We start from the raw sequence: 26,678 nt of genomic DNA, 5'->3' as shown, positions 1-26,678 counted from the left end.
AACAGGCAGAAGTTCAGCAGAGAGAAGAGAGCACCAGAGGACCCATCTCACTTGATGCCATCACCAAAGGTCACCCACATCTCCATGAGTTCCATTGGCCACAGGTTTCCTGGGTGAGTCTCCTTGTCTGTGTGCCCTGGTGATATATTCTCTAGAGTCAGAGTGGTTCAGAGAAAAGGGCACTGGGCCTGGATTGAGAAGACCTGGGTCCAAATCCTGCCTCTGTCACTTTCTGCCTGAGTGACTGTGGGGAAATCATTTAAGCTCTTTAGGGTGTAATTTCCTCATCTGTCACAGGATAGGGTAGGACTAAGTAGCTTCTCATGTACTTTTCAGCTCTAAAAAACATAAACTTATAGTCTTATGTATGTGAATATTGAAAGAATGAATAAAATGTATTCTAATGTCCTCACTTATTGAAATCATTATTTTTATTTTAAAACTTTTACTCTAGTTATCATCAATTCTAGGACAGAGTAGAGATAAGGGCTAGACATTTGGGATTAAATGAATTTCCAGGAAGGAATGACCATCTAGCAGAAGCTCTAGGACTTTCTCCCTCCCCTGCTTGGCCAGTGCTTGAAGAGCTGAGGTCAAGTGAACTGAGAGGTAGTGAAAAGCTTCTAAGGCTGGGGACATACTTTCCTCTTTCCAGGGAAGTTTACTTCTGGCAGACCTTTGTATCTCAAGTTTTTGTTGTTTTTGTTGTTCAGTTGTGTCTGCCTCTTCATAACCCCATTTGGGGTTTTCTTTTCAAAGGTACTGGAGTGTTTTACCATTTCCTTCTTCAGTTTATTTTACAGATGAGGAAACTGAGGCAAACAGCATGAAGCAACTTAGAGTCACAGAACTGGCAAGTGTGTGAGGCTCGATTTGAACTCAGGAGGATAAATCTTCCCGACATCAGGGCTCTATCCACTGAGCCACTTATTTGCCCATTGAAAGGGTGAAGTGACTTACCCAGGGGGAGAGAGTCAGTAAGTGTCTGAGGCTGGATTTGAATTCATATCTTATGGATTTTAGGTCTGGTGCTGTATAAAACAGTGCCATCTCCTGCTCCTGTTTATGATGGCATAGGCTGGAAAGCCAGTGAACTGAGTCAGCTATGGCAGAAGGGAAAGAGTCCTGTAGTTTGAGGGCCAGAGTTCAAATGGTGGATCTGCTACTCAGTCTCAGTGTGAATGTGGGCCAGTCTCTTCACTTGTTTCCTCACCTAGGAAATGACTGGTAGGGCCCAGGTGGTCTCTAAGAAGGGTTCCAGCTTGAAATCCTCTATTTCTAGGCCTGGGTTGATGCAACTCCAAGGCCGGTCCTTTTAGGAGCTGCTAGAGATTATGGCCTTGCCCTAAGCAGCCTCTCTGAATGGTCTCTCTGCAGCTCTTCCCCATCCTCTTTGACCCTCCTGGGAGACCCAATAGCTACAAGGAGATGGAGAGAGGCAGAACTGCAAGTATAGAAGGTGGCTGAAAGGGAACTCTGAGATCATCTATTCCAGTTCCCTTGTTTGACAGATGCAGATATTGAGGCTCAGAGTAACAGGGTGGGGGTTACTGGAGTGAGGAATCTTCCCCTCCTCCAGGCAGACCTCTGAGGCCAAATTTCAGGTTTCAGGAGGAAGAGTCAAAAAGCACTGGGAGGAGCCCATCTTCCCAATGGCAAGCGAGTGTTTCCCATCAGTGAGGGAAGGAACAAAAGAGAAAGGAGAAGTTATTTTTGTAGAAATGAAAGAGATTCTCACCCAAGTCCCCAAGTCACTCTCTAAAGCAAAGTGAAAGCCTGTCTCTTCCAGGAAGTGCCATCATCAATTGCAGCACTGCTTGGCCCCTTTCAGAGGCAATGATTGACTCTTTGAACTGGCTTTCTAGCAAGCAGCAAGGTACATGGAAGGTGACATGTTGTGAACTGCCTCTCCTCCATCCCTTCCTCCTGCTCCCCACCTCCCCACCATCCTCATCTGTCCTATAATATGATGGATGGTAATTCTGAATCCTGATTCCTGCAGGGTGTGAACCTTAAAAATTCCCCATTGGGACCATTCCCCATTTGGGCAGTGAAGCTATTTAGATCAGGGATGTGAGAACTCTACTTAGATCAAGAATGTGAGACCTCTACTCCACCGGTACTTAAGCTTGCTTTAGGGAAAAACTCCTTGCTGAACAATGAAAAGTACCTAAACCCATACTTAAGCCATGCCTATTTTAGAACTAATACAAAAAGGGTGCTAAGTACCTATAAAGGTCAAGCAACTTGTGAATTTTATAAGGAACAAAGAGGTGAGAAACTTACTCAGAGCTTTCCTGGTGTAAATTACTCAAAAGATTAGTCTATTCAGGTGTGAATTAAGAATGGTCTGTCCTTTGAAAAAACATCTGCTGTGATTGGTAGATATAAGGACTTAGGGGAGGTGACATAGGAGAAAATGCCCTTTAAATAGGAGCTCAGATTCATTCAGATAGACATTGAGATTGAGGCATTGAGCTGGTGAACTCAGCTGAGATGGAGCTGGCCTGGTGTCACTAGAATCCTTGCTTCGACAGATCTTATGGTGAGTGATTAAGGACTGATTGATCTCTCTTAAGACTCAGATCTGGGCCATGTTGGCTTAAGGCCCTTCATACTTATTCCTTTCTTATTCTCTCTCTCTTTCTTTAATTCCTCATTGTATTAATTAATTAAAATCTCTGTAAAACCCAGCTGACTTGGGTATATTTGAATAATTGGGAATATTTCCCTGGTGACCACCTTATATTTGATTTAAAAACAAAACACTGTAGTAAAAACATATTTCCTGTGGTCACAACTTACTCATCCACTCTTATATCTACTACAATTTAAGTCTTCCACTATTTTAATCACTACAATTTATGACAAACAACTATTTTAATTATTACAAGGGTCAGCTGCTTCCTAGCTGAACCTTAAGTGTACCTGGAGTCAAATGCCTTCCAGAATGTTTCTTTAGTGTTTCTGCTATTAAAATCCTGTACTTCTCTTCCTTCACCCAGATGAGTGGATTATATGAATATGCTGATATTTAAATATCCAAACTGTCTTGGGCATAGCCTCTGCTTTTTGGTGTCTGAGCAAATTTTTTTTTAAACCCTTACCTTCTGTCTTGGAGTCAATACTGTGTATTGGCTGCAAGGCAGAAGAATGGTAAGGGCTAGGCAATGGGGGTCAAGTGACTTGCCCAGGGTCACACAGCTGGGAAGTGTCTGAGGCCAGATTTGAACCTAGTACCTCCCATCTCTATGCCTGGCTCTCAATCCACTGAGCCACCCAGCTGCCCTGTCTGAGCAAATTCTGACCCATTTTCCCTCCACACAGACAAATCCTGACTGGGCAGTTTGAAAGTTGAGAGCTCCAACTAAGAAACTGCTAGGAGAAAGGAGGGGGAGTTCCCTAACAAACAGAGTGCCGCCCATCCAACAGCACAAGTCCAGCTGGCTCTCCATTTCCTTCTTTGCAAGCATCTCCCAGAAAGCAGATGATTATTTTTAAATATGCATGCTTAGAAGGATATTGTTGTTGTTGAAGTCTTTTTTCAGTTGTGTCCAAGTATTTGTGACCCCATCTGGGGTTTTCTTGGTAAGGACACTAGTTTGCCTCTTCCTTCTGCAGCTCATCTTACAAATAAGGAAAGTAAGGCAAGGAGAGTTAAGTGACTTGCCCAGGATTACCCAAGCAAGTTAGTGTCTGAGGCCAGATTTGAATTCAGGAAGATGAGACTTCCTGATTCCAGGCCTAGCACTTTATCCAGTAAACTACCTAGTTGCTGGCCAGCAGGACACTGGATATTTTTTTTTAAACCATTACCTTCCATCTTGAAATCAATACTATGTGTTGGTTCCAAGGCGGTGTAATAATTAAAAAATAATAATATTTCTTTCTACCCAGAGGTATATATTTTATAAAGATTATTAGGAAGGGTAGACAATCATTCCTAAGTAACCTGGCCTAGCCTGCCAGTTTCTTCCTCATTCCCCCTTACCTCCTGCTCTCTCTCTCTTCTCCTCATGGTTCCCTCATGGTCTTCTCATTGGTCTCCCCTGGTCCTCTTGATGGTCTCCCCCAAACCTTAACTTTTATTGATGTACAGAACATACACTGAGACAACCCTGGTGCAACTGTGGTATGTCAGGAATGTTTGATAGACAGGTAAAGTTACTCAGGAGAGGAGGGGATGAGCTTCCTTGACACAATGGAAGAGTGGTAAGGGCTAGGCAATGGGGGTTAAGTGACTTGCCCAGGGTCACACAGCTGGGAAGTGCCTGAGCCTTGATTTGAACGCAGGACTTCCCATCTCTAGATCTGGCTCTCAATCCACTGACCTACCCAGATGCCCCCTGGAAATTCTTTTTGATTGCTTTCTTCACAGTCAAAACAGGAGACTCGTTAAGCCCCTTAGTTTCTGCCACTTGCAGAAGAGAAGTATTTGGGGAAAATGCAAATACAAAAGTAACCTGGAAAACATCTGTTTCAAATATGGCTCCTACAGAGAAAAGAAAACCACCCACTTCCAGACTGACTGATCATGATGCTTCCCATCTTCTTCTTTACCTAGAGAGCCTCAGACCTACCTTAGCCCAAGTCCTTCTCCAGTTCAGGGGCTACATGCAACATCAGGACCAGAGATCTGCCACACTCCAACCCTTCCCTTTCCTTTCCTCTCTGCTGAAAAGTATTCTCTAACATTAAGAAAACACTAATGATATCATCTTCTCTCTTGGAATATTTAGCAATATCCCCTCTTGTGGTCTAGTCCCTAACTCGATTCACAGTTCCCAAACAAGGGACAATAGATTATTGCATCAAGAGCCAGAAGACCTGGGTTTGGATCTCTGATGTATTATGGACAACATTTGTACATCCACCCCCACAGATTTCCACTAAAGGGAGAAGCCAAGGAGAAAGAAACAGAGTCAAATGTTATGATATTCCATTAACTATTTATGCTCAGATCTGGGGCAGAGTTACTTTTTCTGCTCATTCAGCGTCCCCCACCTCCCCAAAAAACTCCCCAGGGAATTTGGCTTCTATCCAGAGCTGCTCCCAAATAAGGAAACTCTTAATCTGTAGACATGTGGTATGTGATAGATATAGGTCTAAGGCCTTGAGGCGTGATGGCCTTTCCCAAGAGTTGGTATAGGATCATTCTAGATACATCTATAAATCTGGGTTGCTCCCAGGCAGCCTGGTACCATGTTAGATAGGACATCTTTCTTCCAGTCACTGCCCTTCCAGCCTCGCTTACGCTTCATCTTTAGTGATAGAACGTTGGCCTGATTGAGGTGAATCTGGTGGGCAGTTTAGGGAGGCAATTGGAAGAAAAGGAGACATGTGGAGATCAAGAGTTAGCAAAAGTTTATTTAGCCATAGCACAGAAAGAATATGCACCAAGGACACAGCCTTGACTCCACTGGGCGCTGCTTCTCTGCCTGTAGCTTGCTATCTATCATGGGCTGGCACTGGGGGCTGGCTGGAGGGGAGAGAGCAGCTTCTACCTCCCCAGAGGCTGGCTTTTGAACACTAGCCACCAGGGATGCTCCATCAAGGGTCAGTCCAAGGAGGGAGCAATGAGCTTAGCTAACATGACAGCTGTTGCTGATCTCCTTGGAGGAGGAGGTCAAATTTCATGAGAGGTTTTCAAGGTAATCAAGGTTTATAATGGATGATGTTTTAGGAAGCATCAAAATGGACAGGTTTGCCATTCTCACAGGCCACAGTGACTTTGACAGGTTCTTCCTTGTGACAGTTGTACTGACAGTTAGGGTATACAGAGTATATAGAGCCTGTATCCTCACAGACAGTGACAGAGAACGGGTTTGGACCTTCATAGCAGTTGTTGCTTCCATTCCTGCAACGAACATTCGTGCTGTTGGGGTTGGTGCAGATATCCCTGATCTTGTCGGGTGAATCATGAATGATGGTGTTTTTGGGTTTGCATCTTTCTTTGATCATGCTGATCAGCCGCATTTGTCTTTGGATCGCTTCGTCACTTCTCTGATCATTGTAATGTTGCTGCCAAAAGTTCTTTTCCCTCCTTGTCATTCTAGCATTTCCCTGTGAACTCTATGAGGAAGAATAACATGTTGACAAGTGGGGATTCACATTCAGGGATTTGCTAGCACATAATAGTAGAGAGCTGTCACACAGCCTATATGGACACATCCACACACACTTATCTACATATGGGCTGGTGCCAAGTTGAAAGGCAGGCATTCTGCCCTAGAAGGAGAGGAAGCAGGGCACAGGGTTGGAGTATTGACTAGCCCTGGGAGGAGAAAGGGGCTGACTAAGGTGTTTGGTCTCAGTCAGAGATGAGATGAAGAAGGAGAGGGTTTGCCTGAAGTGGTAGAGAGGAAGAGAAAACCTGTCATTATATACAAGAGATTCTTAATATCTTTTGAAAACTCTTCCAATAGAATTGGTTTTCTTTGCAATCCAATGTCTTTTATTTTATTCATTGCAAGACACCATGCCCACAATATGGTCATAGGTTGAATCCTATGACAGAGGAAAGGTTGAGGATCCCTCCTGATCCAAAGGGATACAGGAGTTTTGGTCACTGATGTGAAATAGTGCAAAGTCTACTAGTTCTACTTAGACATTTCAATTTTGATTCTGAATTCTTAACATGTAAGCAAAGAGCCTAATTGCGGAGGGGAAGGGAAGAAATCTCTTCCCCTGTGTCTCACCTAGCTCCTTCACACTTTTGCTGAATGGAATCTCCAAGATGAATCAAAGGCTACTTAGGCTAGTTTCTTAGGAATCGAATAGAATTTATAATGAATTTGAGACAATAATAGAGTTAAGACTTTAGTCTGAGACATCAGCTCCAGCCAGAGCAAAGCAGATCAAAGGACAACCTAAGTTTTCTTGTGGCTTTTGCTGGCTGTCCTGTAGAGTGGGACAAAGATATCTCTGATGCAGTTGCTTTAGGAATGTGAGAATGGATTGTTTTATGTCATGGATGAGAGAGAATTCTTGTTTATTTTTCTATTTGAGGTCTGGTTCAGAGATTCCAATCAGTCAGTTGCTTTTTCTATTTTCTTTGTTCTTAGTGATTCCAAGGAATGCTTTCCTTTGAACCAAATCTGATGAATAGAGGAAGAGGACAATGATTGTCTTCCTGCCTGTGTGATCTCTATCACCTGTAGTATGGAGAAGGTTGAGACTTTGAAAGACCACCTCTTCATTAGCTATTTACCAGCTAGAAATATCTTGGGAGGGGGCAGCTGGGTAGCTCAGTGGATTGAGAGCCAGGCCTAGAGATGGGAAGTCCTAGGTTCAAATCTCACCTCAGACACTTCCCAGCTGTGTGACCTTGGGCAAGTCACTTGACCCCCATTGCCTAGCCCTTACCACTCTTCTGCCTTGGAACCAATACACAGTATTGACTCCAAGAAGGAAGGTAAGGGTTAAAAAAAAAAAGAAATGTCTTGGGATGGTCAAGGGAGGGACCGAATAATGAGCTCCTAAAACTCTCTGTGTCGATATGCCTGGAGAACCTCCTAGGTCTTTAGTCAATGGAGAGGGCCACTGGCCTAGCCATCAGTTTATTGATAATTGGCTAGCCTAATCAGTGAATTGCTTTTCTAACTCCAAACCAGTCTCTTGAAGAGTTTGAATTGTAATGAGTTAACTAACTCATTTGTCTGCAATATGATGAATAGCAGCAAGGCATCTGAGGAGTTTTCATGACAACTAAAGATCAGCAGAAAGGAGCAGAAGGCAACACTGGTGATATTTGCTGTAAAATGGGGAGAAGTTCAGCAGAGGGAAGAGAGCACCAGAGGACCCATCTCACTTGATGAGTTGACCAAAGGTTGGTCACCTGCATCTCTCTAAGTTCCATTGGCCACAGGTGTCCTGGGGGAACCCCTTCTCTGTGCCCTGGTGACATATTCTCTAGGGACAGAGTGTTCCAGGGAAAATAATTCATATAATCTAGGTCCAAATCCTTCCTCTGTCACTTTGTACCTGATTGTGGGGAAATCACTTAAACTTTTTGGGGTATAATTTCCTCATCTGTGAAATGATAGAGTGGGAATAAGTAGCTTCTCAGATCCCTTTCAGCTCTAACAATATATACTTATAATCTTACACATGTGAATATTGAAGGAATGAATAAAATTCATTTTAATGCCCTTGTTAATTATCATTATAATTACTGCTTGTATTTTTAAACTTTCACTTTCAATCATAGAATCCATAGTTATGATCTTTTCTAAGAGAGAATAATGACATGGGCTCAGCAATTGAGGTTAAGTGACTTGCCCAGCATTCACTCAACTAGGAAGTGTCTTGGGTCAAATTCAAACCCAGGACCTGCCAATTCCAGGCCTGGTTATCAATTTACTGAGCTACCCTGCTACCCCACCTTCAATGAATAAGTGCCTCCTAGGTGGCAGGTACTGTGCGAAGTTCTAGGAATACATATCCAAGAGTGATGCAGTCCCTGACCTCAAGGACCTGAATTCCAATAGCAAGATACAATATACATAGGTAAATGGTGGCCAGAAAAGGGAATTTGGGGCTAGGAGTGATAGTGCTTGTGAGTAGAGTCACAGTATAAGTACTATTACAGTCTTTGCAGTAACAATGAGAGTGCTGATTTGATACCTGTAGTCAGAGCAAAGGTTTCTGAAGGAGGTATCCATGAAGGAAGCAGAGAAGATGATCCTCTGGTCATATGGGCTCCCTGCATGAGTTTGCTCTGCCCTTTATCAAAGTAAATATTTTCATGACTTTGTAATTTGTAACAAAATGAATAATTTTTATGGCTGTGATAAAATGTTTTTAAAAAACTACCATGCTCTCTTGTTGATCTAATGAACCAAACACATTGGTGACAAGTTGAGTTTGGAGTGAATACTGAAGAAGAAAGTATGTAAAATCTGGAATAGTTTCTTATGGTCACAGCTTGGGTGTCAAGTGGGATTGGGAGGGAAGAGTTACATAACCAACCAAGTAAGTCATCACCTGTCTTTGGCTGCCTGTATATGGTCTGCCATTCAGGTGATTCAGGAAATCCTAATTAGGCACAGGTCAAGGTGTACTCCCTTTCATCTTTAGTAAAGTTGGAGATAGAAAGAGGATGGAGCCATTGGGAAGAAATGCAGAAGCCTTGCCTGGCAGAACAAAGGTATCACACTCCTTCAGAAATTGCTGCTGCTTGTCTACCTCCATTGTGTAGGAAAAGTCTGGCAAAGACAATGAACTTTTGGTTGAGTCCCTTGTTTTCCTCAGTCCCCAAAAGGAAAATCATATATGTAAGTAACTGGTCATCATCAGGGGGAGAGGGGGAAACCAGGCTCTGAGCCCAGAGGAATTGTCAGACAGGACTAGCTAGACTTCTCCTTCCTCCTGCCCACTGATGAAAGCTTCAGAGGCTGAAGCTGTCCCTCAAAGAGTAGCTCTGGCTGTCCCATGCATTGATGTATCCAGTCAGAAGATTGTGACCCCTGAGGAGCCAGTGCAGCAGAGCAGTGCATGGTGGGACCAAAAGACAGATTCTCTCTGTCTGCTCTGCTCTCAAGGAGCTTATGATCCAAAGAGGAGAAAGACAACATGCAAGTGAAAGAATTAGAAATTGAGGAGGCAGAGATCACTTTCATGGTAAGCAGAGAGGAGGTGACTAGCTAAGTGGACACCTTTCCTGAGCCTTCCTCAAAGGGAAGAACATCTCTAAGACTTGGACCACTTGTTCTCTTCCATGTGAAGCCTTCCTAGCCTATTACAGTCCTTATTTGAATACCAAACGCGTTTTATGATGATTGTACTGAAACTGAAAGGTGATGGGGCTCTACCAGCCTTTGGAGCCTGACCTTTAAATTTATAGAAAAGGAAAGTGAGGTCCAAGGAGGTTTTAGGTGACTCGACTTGTGGTCCCAAAGAGAAGTTAGTTGACTTACCCAAGGTCACCTAGTACTTGGTAATGCTGTCATTCAAATCCAGGTCCCTTTTCTTTGAATCCAATGCCCTTTCTACCATGCTGCCTTTCTTGTGGGGTTATGGCAAGGTGGTACACTTGATTATGTCCTGTCTTGTTGCACTTGCCATGGTTATAATATGTGTTTCTCTGGTCTTTCCCACTATATCACAAATGTCCTGGGCTGAGTATCTTCTTTAAACTTCACATCTCCCTCAACTTGGGGACTTGAAGAAGAGACCAAGGATTTGAGGAAAGCATGAGACATCCCTCTAGAGGCCATGGTCAATGGTCAAGAAACATTTCTTAATGTCCAATCGTATGCTAGGCACTGTGCTAACTGCTGGTGATACTAATGCAAAAAATGAAATAAAAAGAGCTCTTGCCCTGCAGGAGCTTACCATGGAATTGGAGAATGCACCATACAATTAGAACCTGAAAAGTAGAGAGGAGTTGGGGGGAGGGACAGACTGTTCTGCAGGGCAGAGTTTGGAGGGGAAGCCAGTCAGAGCAGTCCCCAGGAAGTGCAGCTAGGAGAGGAATGAAATGTTTAAGCAGAGTTCTCTTCTTAAAAGGAAGTTTGGAGTTCATGGCCTTACCCTCCAAGGACAGAGAGTACCAAGACTGTTGAGATCTTAGAGGATGATGATGTTTTCTGATATTGAGCTTCTTGGGTGCCTGGTAGAGAAATCAGGGAAGCAATACTTGGGAAAGATGGAAAGCCACTGGGACTTCATGTGAAGTTGCAGGTTTGTGAGAATGTGTGCGAATGTCTCATGGTGGGTCAATTTGCTCTATACATATTGGAGGTCAGAATAACAGTGCTTGTACTGAGCAATCAGAGTTACAGAGAGAAACAATGATGGCAAAGGATGGAAGGCCAGTTAGTCAACAGAATGGCAGAAAGTCAGTATAGACCAACATCTCACGCCATATTCCCAGATACAGTCAAATTGGATGTCTGATTTAGAGTTAAAGGGTGATGCCATTAATAAATGAGGGGAACTCAAAACAATGTGCCTGACAGACCTATAAGTAAGAAACATGTTTATGATAGAAGAAGACATATTGAATGCGATAAGATGTATAACAGCTAACTTTGAAGATCATATTTTTTTTCGGAAATATGGTTGTGCACACATAACTTGGTTTTGCACAAAACCAAGTGCAATCAGGATTAGAAGGGAAACCAGAAACTAAAAACAATGTGTATAGTAAATATCTCTGACAAACATCTCATTTCTCAACTATATAAAGACCTGGCTCAAATTTAGAAGAGTATAAGTTATTTCCCAATTATTCTGTCCTCAAAAGGTAAGAAGAGGCAGTTTTCAGATAAAGAAAATTTTAGACAAATGAAAAAATAGTCCAAATCAGTATAAATGAGAGAAATGGAAATTGAGTGAGGTAGCTGGTTGATCTAGTGGATTGAGAGGTAGGACTAGAGATGGGAGGTCCTGTATTCAAATCTGGTCTGAGACTCTTCCTTGCTGTGTGACTCAGGGCAAGTCACATAATCTCCTTTTCCCAGCACTTACACCTTTCTGCCTTGGAATCATTATTTAGTATCAAGTCTAAGACAGAAGGTAAGTGTTAAAAAAGCAAAACCAAAGGCCAAAAAGAATATTCTGAGGTATCACTTCATACCTATCAGATTGCCTAATAGGACTAAAATGGAAAATGGTAAATGCTGGAGAAAATGTAGGAAAATTGGGACACTAAAAGACAGTTGGTGGAGCTGTGAATGGATTCAACCATTCTGGAGAGTAATTTGTAACCTTGCCCAAAGGGCCATCAAACTGTGCATACCCTTTTTGCCAGAAATGCTGCTGGTAGGACTTTATCCCAAAGAGTTCAAAGATAGAGGAAAAGAACCTAGTTGTAGAAATATATTTATAGCAGTATGTGGCCACAAAGAATTGGAAACCGAAGGGGCTCCATCCACTGAGGAATGCTGGAACAAGTTGGGGTATGTGCTGCTAATGGAATGCTCTTTTGCCTGAAGAAATGACAAACAAGATGATCCTGAGAAAGGTGGAAAGGCTGATATGAAGTGATGCAAAGTGAAGTGAACAGAACCAGGAGAACACTATAGGCAGTAACAGCAATGGGATAAGATGATCGGCTGTGACTAACTTAACTATTGTCAGCCATGCAAGGATCCAGCAGACTCCTGATGAAAAAGGCTATCCACCACCATAGAGAGAACCGATGGAACCTGAATGCACGTTGAAGCTGACCCTTTTCTCTTTTTCATGAGCTTTTTCTGGTATAAGTGATCTGTGTGTCTGCTCTCATGACATGATGAACATGGAAATATGTGTTGCAGGATAGCACATGTATAAGCTAGGTCACATTACCTGCCATTTCAGGGCGAGGTTAGGAGAGGGAGGGGAGGAGAGAGCACGGATGGCAAGATGTCAGAAAATGATCATCAAAAATTGTCATGATGTGTAAAAAATTGAGTCAAATAAAATTAAAAAAACAAGTGAAAGAAGTGGCTATGGCAGAGGGGAAAGAACGGTGGAATCTGAGGATCTAGATTTGAATGTTGGTTCTGCTAATTACTATCAGTGTGAAATTGTGTAAGTCTCTTTACGTCTTCTGTATTCTCCTTTACTTGTCTCACAAAGGAGTGGTTTGGACTAAGTGATCTCTAAGATCCCTTTCAGCATAAAATCCTCTGTTTCCATGACTGGATTGAAAGCATCCCAAGGTCAATCCTTATTATACTTTGGAGCTACAATGGTGTTCCAAATGGATGGATGGAGATACCATCATTTTGCCCAAAGAAATATCTCTCAATGGACTCTCTCCAGTGTCTTTTTCCAATCTTTTTTTGACCTATGGGGAGATCTAGCAGCTGCAAAGGAGGTGAGAGGCAGAATTTCAAGTGTAGAATGTAGCTAAAAGAAATCTTTGAGATCATCTGTTCTGACTCCTGTGTTTTACAGAGGCAGTGATTGAGGCCCAGAGAATCACAGGGTGAGGGGCACTACAGTGAGGAATCTTCTTCCCATCATAACTCCAAGTTTCAGGTTTCAGGAGGAAATACTAGTTATTGGGAGGAGCTTGCCCACTCAATGGCAAGAAAAGTTTCTAGACCAGGTTTCACAATCATCGAGGGAAGAAATGAAAGTGAAAGAAGTTCATTTTATAGAAATGAAAGAGAATATCATCCAACTTACCTGTCTAGATGTACATGAAGGCCAAACTTGTCCATGTGTGTAAGAAAATGATGGGACAGAAGAAATGACGGCCGGGGCGATCGGGTTCCTCATGGTGAGCCTAAAAATACCTGGAAAGACATATGAAGTGATGCAAAGTGAAGTGAGCAGAACCACTATATATAGGCAGTAACAGCAATGGGATATGATGATGAGCTGTTGAATAACTTAACTATTGTTAGCAATGCTAGGATCCAATAGACTCACGATGAAAAAGGATAGTTAGCACTCCAGGAAGAACTGATTAAAGCATAATCTCTTTGACTTCTTCATGAGCTTTTTCTTGTATAAGTGAGATGTTTCAGAGAATGCCACGAGGAAGGTAGTGATGGGGGCAGACAGTAGGCAGTGAGGGGTAGTAATAGGAACAAGACCCCCAGACTCTGAAATCTTGTATTTCTCAATAATTAGCACTGGTTAAACCTCAACTGCAAAACCTGTAGTTTCAGCATTAGTCAAACATTCATTGCAGATTGATTAGTGAGCCATTCTGTGTACTGGATCTGCTTTGTGCCTAATCTATTGGATGAATCACTTATATATGAATATCTATAGTGGTCCTCCAATGTGCCTCATTCCACCACTCCCCCATACTCTCATTCCAGAAGGGCAGTGAGACCTCTCCTACACTGACAAATGGTGGCAAGTTGGACAATGGGGAACAAGGGAGCTAGGTCGTGGGAACTCTGTCATTCCAGAAGAATCCTCCAACGTTGTTCATGCTCCTTATTCCCTATGACACCAAAGCCCCAAAGAGGCCTCTACCTGAATTTGGCCATGCCCAATTTCCAGGGTTCTGGGGAGGGGTGAAGATTTCTCTGGAATGGGGGGGTATGTCAAGTTCCCAGACCCCAATAAAGATGCCAATCCTGATCCACAGACTCTACTGGACCCTGGGCTTGTCCTTCAGCCCTAAGGCTACCCGATTGGCCCCCAGATTATTCCACCAGCTACAAGTCTATTATACCATCATAAACCTCTTCTTTGAATAAAACTTTTTTCTTACTGGATATAATGGAGATTATGTTTCCCATTCTTGGAGTGAGAGCCGGCTACAAACTTGGATATGTTCCTCCCACAACAGTATCAATTTCTAAGTCGTCTTCTGAGGCACATGCACTTTGAGAGTTGTCTTGCTAGGAAGGAGAAAAAGAAATGGAAGGAGACATGTTGTGAATGTGTCCCTTTCCTCTATCCCCTCCTCCTAACCATCGGCAAATGCTATTTTGGGTCTGATCAGATTCATTCCTATCAATACCTCATCTTGGCCAGACTCATTTATCAAATTTACACATTTCCACTCAGGAGATTCCACACTATCCCTAAGGAGGGTGAAAGCCCTGGGATTGGTACATTTTGTGGGGAAAGAGAAGGCTTTAGAGGGTGTGAGGTGGCAGCAGAGTGGAGGTATCTGGGCCAGTGGGAGAGGGAAGAAGCAGCATAAGGGACAGTCATTAGAAAACGGAGTCAGGTGGAAGATAATTCCAATCCATAAGTGACCAGGGGAAGGAGGCTGTGGCAGGTGAGTAGCCTGAAGGAGTAAAGGGGGGCATTATCTCCTTCACTGCTTTGCCCAGCTCTCAGTTTTTGTTGGGCACCAATACACCATGCCCTCAGTGTTTCTCTCCACTCTGTTCTGTTGTTTCTTATTCCTCCGAGCCCCCGATCTCCCTGGCCCTTCCTGACTCCTTCCCTCTTTCCATTTTCACTTTCAGCTCCACCTCTTCAAAGCTGGCCAAAGCTCAGAAGTGTCTCCCCTTACCTTGTCCTCCTTTCCTGGCTCTCAGAGAACAGCTCCAGCTGGTCTTGAGGTTAGGATTTTCAGAGGTCTTATATTTATCTGGCTGAAGAATAAGATAGGGGAGACACAGGAAGTGCTCACAGAAAGGCGGGGGGAGGGGGGATGACTTGTTGTCCTCTCTTTCCTGGAAAGCACCAGATTTCCCCTAGTTAGGGCCCTCTAAGTTCACTCAGGAAGTGACTTAAAGGTCAAGGACTGGTCTGCGTGTACAAACAAGGAAACCCATTTTAAAGTCTTTGCAAAGCAGGAGAGGTACTTTCCACTGGGACTGGACCCCTACCATGTGGGAAAGTGGAAAGGGAGAGACAAAGAACTTATGAAGTGCCTAGCATTGTGCTAAACTACTTATTTTGGGGAGAGTGAATCAGAGAGAACTAAAGTCTGTTGGTCTAGAGGTCCAAGAGAAGAATTTTTTAGGGTAAGAAAGACCTGAGAATGCTTATGTGTGTGTGTGTGTGTGTGTGTGTGTGTGTGTGTGTGTGTGTGTGTTTACATATATATATGAACAGTAAAGGAGAGATCAAAGGTGCAAGGGAGGGGATGATGAATATAACTATTTCCATGAGGATATCAGAGGAGATAGAGTCTAAGGCAGTGATGGTGACCCTTTGGTAGAGGTGCAAAAGATGGCATGTGGAGCACCCTCTGTAGGTACTCGGCTTCCTTGCCCTACTCCTACCTCCCACACCTCACCCTACCCACACAGTTAGTTCCTAGGAAGGCAGAGGGCCTCACATGGAGCTGCTCCCCTACCTGTCCACTGTGACTGATGCCACTTTTTCACATCCCCCACCCCTCTGCCTAGCAGCCCACTGAGAGTACACAGGGGGGAAAGATGGGCAGCTCAAAAGAGGCAGAGCTGGAGGGGTGGAGAGTGCTTGAGCTATTCCCTTCCCCTTCTCTACACTCCCTGAGGACATTCCTCACATCCAGCAGCCCAATAGAAGTGATTTCTCCCTCCCCTATGTGGGGTAACAGGGCCCCTGTGTGTGCTCTGCACTTGTTGGGGGGACATAGCCACTTGGTCCTGAGGATGGGGTATAGAGGAAGCCTGTCATTGCATCTTTAAAAGGTTCACCATCACTGGTCTGAGGTCTAAGTGGAAAGATTCATTTTTGGTTAGGAGGCCCAAAGGAGAGAACAAGCAGAGTGCCTAAAGAAGGCAGGGTAAAAAAGGGCTTTTGTCCTAGAGTGAGCCATTATCCAAAGATGGGAAATTTGCTCCAGGGCAGGAGGTTTGAAGGCCTGGTGACAAATGCTAGTGATCCTTTTGTTCTAAGGAAAAAGAAGGCAGGGAATGGGTCTGGTAGTGGGTCATGGGCAGAGCTTGGTAGTGGAGTGGACACATGGAACTGAGCTCAGTAAAACTGGTAACAAGATGTTGAGAGTATCATTGGGAGGAGTCACCTGATGGAGCAGATTGAGTCGGTGGGTCTGAGGTTGGCTGGTGGGACTCAAGCACTGGCAGGTGGAAAGGGAAGCTCCCCTCTGACCCAGAGAATCTTGGCTCCTCAGTGCCCACAGAGTTTCTCCTCCCTTTGCCCATGATCAACCTTTGAATATGGAAAGGGGATCCTTGGGTGGTCAGAAGGCAAGAGATGGGAGATATCACTTTTGTCCCTAATGTGTGCACATAGCATACACCTATTTTGAACACCTTGTGTTTCCCACAAATCTTTGTTCTCAGTGGCTTCCTCCAGGCCTGGATCCCGAGTATTTGGTCAGACACCTGGTTGAAAACACCATGAGAAATGTTTCTCCCTGTGACTATGATTTCTCAACATGGCCCCTGGTCATTCTGACCTCTCATATGCCCAGAGCACCCTTTCACCCTCATACATACATTCTCAGAACCCCACAACTGTACTTTATGTTCCAGCAGTGGCTCCCATAGACGAAGATGTGTGTCCTCTCATCCACATATCTCAAACTCTGGAGCTACACGTTATGTCCCAGTGTCTCTTCATCTACCCCAGATGTCACTTTTCTGGCTTCTCTGCCATGTCGCAGAAGCTCTTTATTGGAATAACCTCATCCTCAGTCAGATCTTAGAGGCCTTGCATTGTACCTCATCATGACTCTGCCTGTCTAATTGCAGGTAGGACCATGAACTCTAAGATTTCATTCAGCAGAGAACTCAGCTCAGATACCTCCTTTCTCACCTGACTGAATTTCTGTGGGTCTTCTCTGACTGATTTCTCCTCTCAACCCTCACCTCTGGCACATTTTGCCTCCTCCCTGCCAACTTCTCTCCATTTTTCAGCTTCTCATTGTGGGTAAGGTTTCCCAATTGTATTATAAGCTCTTTATAGGCAGGGGGTGATCTTTCTTTCTTTTTCTTTTTACTTTTTGCATTAGTATCCCCAGCAGGTAACACAGTGCCTGACAACATGAAAGGAGCTTCATGAATGTTTATTGATTATGGACTCTTGTTTCTAGAGGGAACAAAACACCAGTGCTTGGCCTCAGGTTTTCCTCAAGTTCATTGGCTGAGAGAGCTAGAATCCAGGGAGGCCAGGAGGTAGAGATGAGGAAAAAAGCATTACAGCAGAGGACAGTCCATGGAAATGCCAGGAGCCCTATTTCAGTTCTTCTGTTCTCAAACATTAGGATTTGTTCTAGAACAATACTACTTTCAATTAATAATTTGGAATGGGATGGTATTTCTGCATCATTCTTTGATTAGAGACAAAATAACACATTTAAATTCTTGGCTAGTGCTAAACTACTCTAAAGTTCAAAATCTCTTTTCACTATTAGTTAGAGTTGATTCTTCTCAATCCATATTTTAGGTGAGGAAGTAGACCTGTCTCCAGGATGCTTCTAGAAGTATCAGGAATGCTCCCCAACCCCAATATACAAAAAAGGGGGAAAAGAAGCAATCCTATAATATGATGGATGGTAACTCTGAATCCTGATTCTTGCAGGGTCAGCTGCTTCCTAGCTGAACATTAGGTATACCTGGAGTCGAATGCCTTCCAGAATGTTTAATGTTTCTTCCATTAAAATCCTGTGCTTCTTCCTTCACCCAGATGAGTGGATTATATGAATATGCTGATATTTAACTATCCAAACTGTCTTGGGCATGTCTTGTTGATTTTTTAGCAAATTCTGAACCACTTTCCCTCCACACAGACAAATCTTGACTAGGCAGTTTGAAAGTTGAGAGCTCCAATTAAGAAATTGTTAGAAGAAAGGAGGGGGAGGAGTCCCCTAACCAAGAGTGCCGCCCATCCAAAAGCACAAGTCCAGCTGGCTCTCCATTTCCTCCTTTGCAAGTATTTCCCAGAAAGCAGATGACTATTTTTAAATATCCATGCATAGAGGGATATTGTTGCAGTTAAAGTAATTTTTCAGTTGTGTCCAAGAGTTTGTGACCCCATTTGGCGTTTTCATGCTAAAGATGCCAGTTTTTTGCCATTTCCTTCTCCAGCTCATCTTACAAATAAGGAAAGTGAAGTAAGCAGAGTATAATAGATAATATTGGAGGGGGTATATCTGATGGGTACTTGACCACTAATTGATCAGGCAGCTATCTTTCTTTTGTCTTACTCTCCTCCCTCTAAACCTCCCTTCCTCCCTCTTCCAATCTCCCTTCTTCTCCTCTTCTTCCCTTCAGTTTCCCCTTCCCCCTTCTTCTTCAGCCTCCTTCTAAGTCACTTAGGGTGAGCTATGATGTTTCAGAGGAAACACTCCTTTCTCTGCTTTATCTGAAGTAAGGGTTTATTGGGAAAACAGGAAAGATGGAGGATGGAGGTAAGAGGGTTGGAGGTTTCCCTATTATCTACAGTGAATCTTAGGTTGGAGGATAGTGAGAGAAATGGCAATTCAGACACTACCATGAAGCAGAGCCAGTCAGAGAGAAATATATGGACTATTGTCCTTCTTCTGCCTTCAATTCAGCCAGGCCACCTCCAACTTGATTATCCCAAGTTCCAGAGATAAACCCAGTTTCTTCATTCAAAGTCACCACCGTCAGCAAAAAAGCCCAGAAAATCAGTCAGCAGTTGGCTCTTGCCTTCAACTGTGTCCTGGTCACATTCTAAATGGAATTTTCCTTTGATTGACAGCTGATCAATCTCCAGCTTCTTGTCTTGCTGCATGCCTTATAATTCCTCTCTTCTCCACAAGGTTTAAGTGACTTACCGAGGATCACTCAGCAAGTTGGTGTCTGAGGCCAGATTTGAACTCAAGATGATGTCTTCCTGATTCCAGGCCTGGCACTTTGTCCACCAAGCTACCTAGTTGCTGCCCAGCAGGACATTGGACACTCTTTTTTGATTGTTTTCTCACTAAAAACAGGAGACTTCAAAAGCCCCTTATTTTCTGCCACTTTGTCACCTGCAGGATGGGAGTATTTTAGGAAAATGCAAATGCAAAAGCAATCTGGAGAACATCTGTTTCAAATATGGTTTATACAGAGAAAAGAAAATTACCCACTTCCAGATTGATCATGATGCTTCCTAACTTAAGCTTCACCTAAAAACCCTCAGACCTAACTTAGCTCAAGTCCTTCTCTAGTTCAGGGACTACATGTAACATCAGGACCAGAGATCTGCTATACTCAAACCCTTCCCTTCCCTTTCCTTTCCTCTCTACTGAAATTTATTATGTAAAAATTTAAAAATCACTAATAATATTACTTTCTCTTTCAAAATATATAGAAAGATTCACTCTTACAGTATAGTCCCTATCTCAATTCACAGTCCCCAAACAAGGGATAATAGAAAGAATATTGCATAGAAAGCAGAAGACTTTGGTTTGAATCTATGATCTATTATTGACAACAATTAAAAATAACATAAATAGGAAATAGATTCATGGGAGATGAATTCCAATAAGTTCATTGGTAAATTGTCGTGTGAAATTTGTTAATGAGTATCTTTTCTTTTAAGTGAGTATGTATGCACAATTAAATTGTTAGGCATCTCAGAATATAAGAGGAAATGGCGAAGCATTTTTGGAGAAACAGGGGAAGAAAGGAACAAAAGATACAGACTTCAATGAAAGAGATACCTTAGCTATTGAAAAAAATGTAGTGACTGATTAAAAGCAACTATATAGACATGGAGAAATAATGAAAGCAAATAAAGATACTAGGGATAGGGTTAAATGCTAGAGCAAAATATTGTGGAACAGGTGATGAGGATGAGCAGCAGGAGGATGAAAGACCTAAGAAAGAAGAGAGGGAGGGAAGGAGAGACAGACAGACACACACCCAGAAAGAGAGACAGAGATAGATAGACAGAGAGAGAGACAGAAACAGAGAGACAGACAGAGAGACAGAGAGAGAGAGAGAAAAAGAGTCAGAGAGTCAGGAGGAGAGAGAGACAGAGAGACAGACAGAGACAGACAGAGACATAGAGACAGAGAGAGACACACACACAGATGGGGTAAGGAGGCAGAAGGAATGGACTTTGGATAGAAGCCCTCTGTAGGCAGAGGCATTGGGGAGGAGTCAGAACTTCACCATGTTCCTTGAATTCCTGAGCCTACAACTTGAGGAACTGCTAAGAGTAAACTACTTGGATGACACTGTCACTTGTGTCCCAGAAAGCTTTTTTCCTCTGGTTTATCACTTAATGTAACCTGTATAGATTTTGCAATTATTATTTTACTATCTACTCTGATAAATATGTTTGCTTGCTGTTTGTGGTTCTTTTGTGTATTAAATGTTTGGTGGGAGGGGAACAAAATGGGCTAAGAATAAGTTAAATATTTCTCTTCAGGTCTGGATGTCATTCACCCCTCCACCCCTGATAAACCAGGGAATTTGGAACTGCCCCAGATAAATGGGCTCTTAGTCTGCAAACATCTGTTATGTGATAAATATAAGTCCCAGGCCTGTAATCCCTTGAAGCCATATAAGAGAGTGAGGGAGTGATCATCTAGCAATCTTTCTATTCCCTACAAGTTGGAACTCCAGTGTCCCTAAGATTTGGTGTGGGAATATCCTAGATGTATTTATAAATCTGGGTTGCTGATGGGCAGCCTATGTACTATGTTAGATACAACGTCTTTCTTCCAATCACTGGTTAGGCTTATTTTTTTCCAGACTCACTTATGCTTTTTCTCAAATAAATAAATAAATAAAATTGGGTCTGACTAAGGCTGGTCTGGTGCTTTAGGTAGGGAATTGGAAAAAAAGGAGACATTTGGAAATTAATGATTACCAAAAGGTTCATTTAGTCATAGTACAGAAAGAATACTCAGCAAGGACACAGTATTGATTCAGTTGGGCACTGCTTCTCTGCCTTAAGTTTGCCAGCATGGACTGGCATTCCAGGCTGGCTTGAGGGAAGAGGGCAACTTCTACCTTTGTGTAGTCTGGATTTTATGCTTCAGCCACCAGGGATGCTAAATCAAGGATTAATTAAGTCTTGAGGATGGTTTAAGAATGCCTATTAAGGAAAAAAAATAAGCCTAGCCTACATGGCAGGGGTTGCTTGTCTCCCTGGAAAAGTAGATTATGTTTTATAAGAGCTTTTCAGGGAAATCACAGTTCATCACTGGATGACCTTGCGGGTGCCATCAAGATGGACAGGCTGCCCATTCTCACAGGCCACAGTGACTTTGACTGGTTCTTCCTTGTGACATTTGTAGTGACAGTCAGGGGGTACAGAGTTTCCCATCTCCTCACGGGTTTGGACCTTCAAAGCAATTGTTTTGGCCATTCTTGCAAGGAACATTGATGCTTTGGGGGTTGGTGCAGATATCCTGGATCTTGTCAGGTGGGCCATTGTATAAGAGGGAAAGACCACAAGGAATGGAAAGATTGAATTTGAAAGACTGTCCCAGGAGAAGATGAGATGGAACCCAGCTGCCATCAGCGGATGGTATGGAACTTTCCAGCCAAGCTAAAAAGGGCAGCAGTTGGGAAGCTAAAGGTTCTTTTCTCCATGATCTGAAGGGAGAGGGAACTAACCCTTTGCTGTGAAAATTATCCACATCCCTTAATCTGTTTGCCTGAGAAATAGAAGATCCTGCTTGTCATTGGTGATACCTTTTAGAATAAAGACTATTCCCTTAGGGGAAATCCAGAGTTTGTTCTAAGGAAGACTCGGGGAAATCCAGAGTTTGTTCTAAGGAAGACTCCCCAACTCAAACCCCTAAGATCATCTGTATAAGGAAATAGCTAGGGATTTCCTCTTTCCCTCTGACCTCATTACAATTCAACCTTTTTACCCAAATAAATAGACATCTTAAATTTTACTAGAGACTCAATCATATTAAATGTGTTAGGAGGGGAATTTCAAAAGTACATCATCTAAAGAAGAAGGGGACGAGGGGAATTTTATTTATCCTTTCAGCTCCATTCAGACATGACTCCATTGTTAATAGCACTGCTTGAGGGAAGGGGAGGAAGAAGTGGTGCTACCTTATATTTATTCCCCCAAGTATCTGACAATTTTGGTTCCTTCTCAATTTCCCCACTAATGCAATTTTGGCACCCCAGTGTAAAGACAGAATCCATCCTAGGCAACTGAAAGGGGAGTTGACAGTTGGAATCCCTGAACAAGGATAGCTATTTTGTGGGGTTCAAGGATAGAGGAGTTTATATAAGGGAGACAAGATGTGGCAGATAATTCTGTGGGCTTCTGTGCTAATGGTGCTAGGGATTTACTGGACATATTGTATTATTTACAACATCGTGACATCAGTGATGATGAACATGGTGGAATTGATTACAAATACTAGTAGTAGTAGTAGTCTCTGGGTAACCAAGGATGACGATTGTCTTTGAGCATTTTCATCTATGGTGTATAGATGAGTGTGCACAAAGACACTTGTGCGTGAAGGAGATTTAAGTGGAAAAGTCGTTGCATAGAGACAGTCCCACTCTCTCGGCTTTGGAAGCCTGGATCCAATGGCACGAAAAATCGTTACACCTGGAGACTTCCTCAGCTGCATTGGATGGCCGTGTTGTCCTTTGTGCTCCAACACGCCCTAAGCACTCCACAGAGCTTTGCTGCGTTGCCATCTCAGCCGTTGAACCTTCTTATTGGTTTCTTCCATCTGTTCAGCCAAAGCAGTCTTCACATGCTGGGTGAGCAAAGCCTTGGTTCACCAGGGGTCTATGACCCGATGGCTACCCTCACAAGGTTTAGCCGGCTTGTCAAAGCCGTTGCCCGGCTACATTTTTCCTAACTATTGATACCACTTACTAATTCAGTAGTATGGCAGGCAGCGACCCAAATCTATGTGATCCTTGTGGCTACCATCCAAACCCTGTCATACATGAAATCTGTTCTGAGGATGCTTTTTATCAAGAAAGTCAGCACAAATCCTAATTCTAGACAACAAACTTGAGGACTTTGTGAAAAAGATTTGCGATGACTATTTGGCAAACAAGGATAAGGACAATGTTAGTGAGATGGGGACTGCTGACACAAATAAGGGAAAAGTTGAGGATAAAGTAAAATCAGGCAATGACAACGACACACTGATGACACAATGGTTGTAGACAATGTTTCTGGCAGTACTAAAGAAGGTAGCAAACAAGACAAAACAACAGAAGTCACGGGGGCTCACAAAATCATGCTGCTCCGTGATACGGTGATATGGCATGGGTAACCGACAGGTCTGGTGTTTTGCACATGAAGGTTCACAAGTCTTTTACCACCCAAGACTTGAAGTCTTTGAAGAAACGGTTTCCAAAATTTGTCTCCGAACCATACAAATACAAATGATGGTATTGATAAGTTTGCATCTATCTTTGTCCATGTTACTCTCCCTAGTTTGTCTTTGGTTCTCTGGGCTACTGCTCCATTCATTGTGGTGTTCCTACCAAAACTTCTGTTCCCTCCCTGAGAATGTCGGTTGTGTCATTGGTGGCTATGAGGAAGAATAACATGTTGGTAATTGAGGATTCATTTCAGTGAGTTACTAGTACACAATAGTACATAGCTGTTGCACAACCTTTATGGGGACACACACATACACAAACACATTTTTGCACATGTCTATTTGAAAGGTAGTTAGTCTACTCAATAAGTAGAAGAACCAGGCCCATGGATGATCAGATTGACTAACTCTATGGAGAAGAAAAAGGCTGACAAAGGTGGTTGATCTCAGTCAGAGATGAGATGAAGAATGATGGGGGTTATGTGAAGCAGTAGAGAGGAAGAGAAAAGCCATCCAATAAAATTGGTTTCTTTTGCAATTCTATGTCTTTTATCTTATTCATTTCAAAACATTGTTCCCAGAGTATGTTCATAGGTTTTACCATGTAAAAGAAAAAAGGTTGAGACTTTCTCCTAATCTATAGGGAGCCCAGTAGTTTTAGTTGCTGATGGGAAGTAGGACGAAGTCTACTAGTTCTACATTTCAGTTTTGCTTCTGAATTTTTTGCATGTAAGCAAGACACCTTTTTGGGGAGTGAATTGGAAGAGATCTCCTTACATTAATCTCACTTCCTTCCCTCACACTTTTGCTGAATGGAATCTCCAAGATGAATTAAGGGAACCCAAGCTAGTTTCTCAGGTATATAAAATAATTTAAAATGAATTTCAGACAATAACAGCCAAGAATTTAGCCTGAGACATCAGTTCCAGTCAGAGAAAAGCAGGTCAAAGGGCTAACTAAGTTTTGAGAACTTCTCATGTCTTTTGCTGCCTGTCTAAAATATCTCTGATTCAGTCACTTTAAGAGTGTGAGGATTTAGTTTTCATATGCTGTATTAATTTTTATATGAGTCATGGATTAGAGAGTTCTTGTGTATTGCTGTGTCTAGGTTCTGGGTCAAAGACTCCAATCATTCTGCTGCTTTTTACATTTTCTTTGTCCTTAGGGATTCCAAGGAATGTTTTCCTTTGAATCAAATTTGGTTAATCGATGAAGAGGACAATGATTCTCTTCCTGCCTATGTGATCTCCATCATCTGGTTTGGGGAAGGGTGAGAGTTTGAAGAGCCACCTCTTAATTAGCTATTTACCAGGTAGAGATGTCTTGGGATGGTCAAGGTAGGGACTGAATAATGAGCTCCTAAAACTCTATTTATAGATCTCTTAACATTCTCTATATAGATCTGCTTGGAGAAACTTCTAGGGCTTTAGTCAATGGAGGGGGCCACTGACCTACCTATCTCTCTATTAATTATATACTAGCCTAATCAATGAATTAATCTTCTTACTCAAAACCAGTCTGTTGAATACTTTTAATCACAACAAGAGTTAACTCATTTGTCTGCAGAGAATGGATTTTGTAGTATGCAACATTTGCAGTCTAATCAATAGCAGGGAAATATCTGGAATTTTCATGATAACTAAGATCAGCAGATGATAGTAGAGAGCAGCACTGGCGATATTTGCTAGAAAACAGGCAGAAGTTCAGCAGAGAGAAGAGAGCACCAGAGGACCCATCTCACTTGATGCCATCACCAAAGGTCACCCACATCTCCATGAGTTCCATTGGCCACAGGTTTCCTGGGTGAGTCTCCTCGTCTGTGTGCCCTGGTGATATATTCTCTAGAGTCAGAGTGGTTCAGAGAAAAGGGCACTGGGCCTGGATTGAGAAGACCTGGGTCCAAATCCTGCCCCTGTCACTTTCTGCCTGAGTGACTGTGGGGAAATCATTTAAGCTCTTTAGGGTGTAATTTCCTCATCTGTCACAGGATAGGGTAGGACTAAGTAGCTTTCTCATGCACTTTTCAGCTCTAAAAACATAAACTTATAGTCTTATACATGTGAATATTGAATGAATGAATATAAAATTGTTTTTGTACCTTCATTTATTATTGTGCCTCCTATGTGGCAGGCATTGTGCTAGGTTCTAGCAATATATAGTCAAAAATGAAATAGTCCTTGACCTCAGGGATCTTTATTGCAATACAGAAAGGCAACATACATAGGAAAATGGTGGCCAGAAAAGGGAGTTTGGGGCTGGGGACTCATAGGGATTTTGAGTAGAGTCATAGAGCAAATATTATTGCACTCTTTCCAGTAACAACTATTGTTGTTGATTTGATACCTGTGCCCAGAGATAAAAATGGAATTTCTGGTGGAGATAGTCATGAAGAAAGCAGAGAAGATGTTCCTTTGGTCATGTGGATTCCAGGAATGTATTTCTTCTCCCTTTTTCCAATGTATGTGTAGGGAAATTTTGTCATTTATTTTTATTCTTTTAAAACCTAACATGCCCTCTTGTTGGTCTAGTAAACAAAATACACTGATTGGGGAGGAGGTTGGGAGTTATGCTTTCAAGTGAATACTGAATAAAAAAGTACATAGAACCTGTTTTAGTTTCTGATGGTTGATGTGTATGTATTGGGAAGGATCAGGAGGGTGGAGTTAACACATCTATCAACTAAGCCTTCAGACATCTATTCCTATCTGTGTACTGTCTGTTTCAATTAATTAAGCAAACATTTATTGAGCACAGGTAAAGGTGCATCCTATTAATTTTTTTTAGGAAACTTGAAGGTAGAAAGAGGAAAGAGACCTTGAAAAGAAATGGAAAAGCTCTTCCTGGTAGGAAAAAAGCATCATACCCTTTTGGAAAACTGCTTCCTGTTGAGCTCAACTGTGTAGGAAAAGTCTGGCAAAGACAATGAAATTTTGGCTCAGTCACTCCTTTTCCTCAGTCTCCAAGAGAAATTTAGCATTTGTAACTAACTGATCATTATTGGGGGGTGTCCCTCATGGAGAGAACCACTCTCTGAATCAGAAGAAATTGTCAGACAGGACTAGCTAGACTTCTCCTTCCTCCTGCCCACTGA

General features: G+C 42.6%; 1 protein-coding gene across 2 annotated transcripts; it reads right to left on the bottom strand.

Annotated features, from left to right (window-relative positions):
• Positions 1 to 5,347: 5,347 nt before the first annotated feature.
• On the bottom strand, positions 5,348 to 15,052 carry LOC103104413 (ribonuclease pancreatic-like). Of its 2 annotated transcripts, none has more exons than XM_056809984.1 (4): positions 14,924 to 15,052; positions 14,168 to 14,293; positions 13,123 to 13,232; positions 5,348 to 6,072 (listed from the first exon to the last, which is right to left on the bottom strand). In XM_056809984.1, exons 2-4 carry the CDS (start codon positions 14,193 to 14,195, stop codon positions 5,680 to 5,682), a joined length of 531 nt encoding a protein of 176 aa, XP_056665962.1. In that variant the 5' UTR covers positions 14,196 to 14,293; positions 14,924 to 15,052; the 3' UTR covers positions 5,348 to 5,679. The 2 variants fall into 2 exon arrangements, with proteins under 2 accessions (XP_056665962.1, XP_007479830.2); XM_007479768.2 differs by having other exon boundaries at positions 14,168 to 14,297; positions 14,924 to 15,031.
• Positions 15,053 to 26,678: the final 11,626 nt, after the last annotated feature.

Source organism: Monodelphis domestica, chromosome 1 (genome assembly GCF_027887165.1).
Source record: "Monodelphis domestica isolate mMonDom1 chromosome 1, mMonDom1.pri, whole genome shotgun sequence".
NCBI lineage: Eukaryota > Metazoa > Chordata > Mammalia > Didelphimorphia > Didelphidae > Monodelphis > Monodelphis domestica.
The sequence above is the reverse complement of the archived record's forward strand: the minus strand, read 5'-3'. Positions and strand labels throughout refer to the sequence as shown.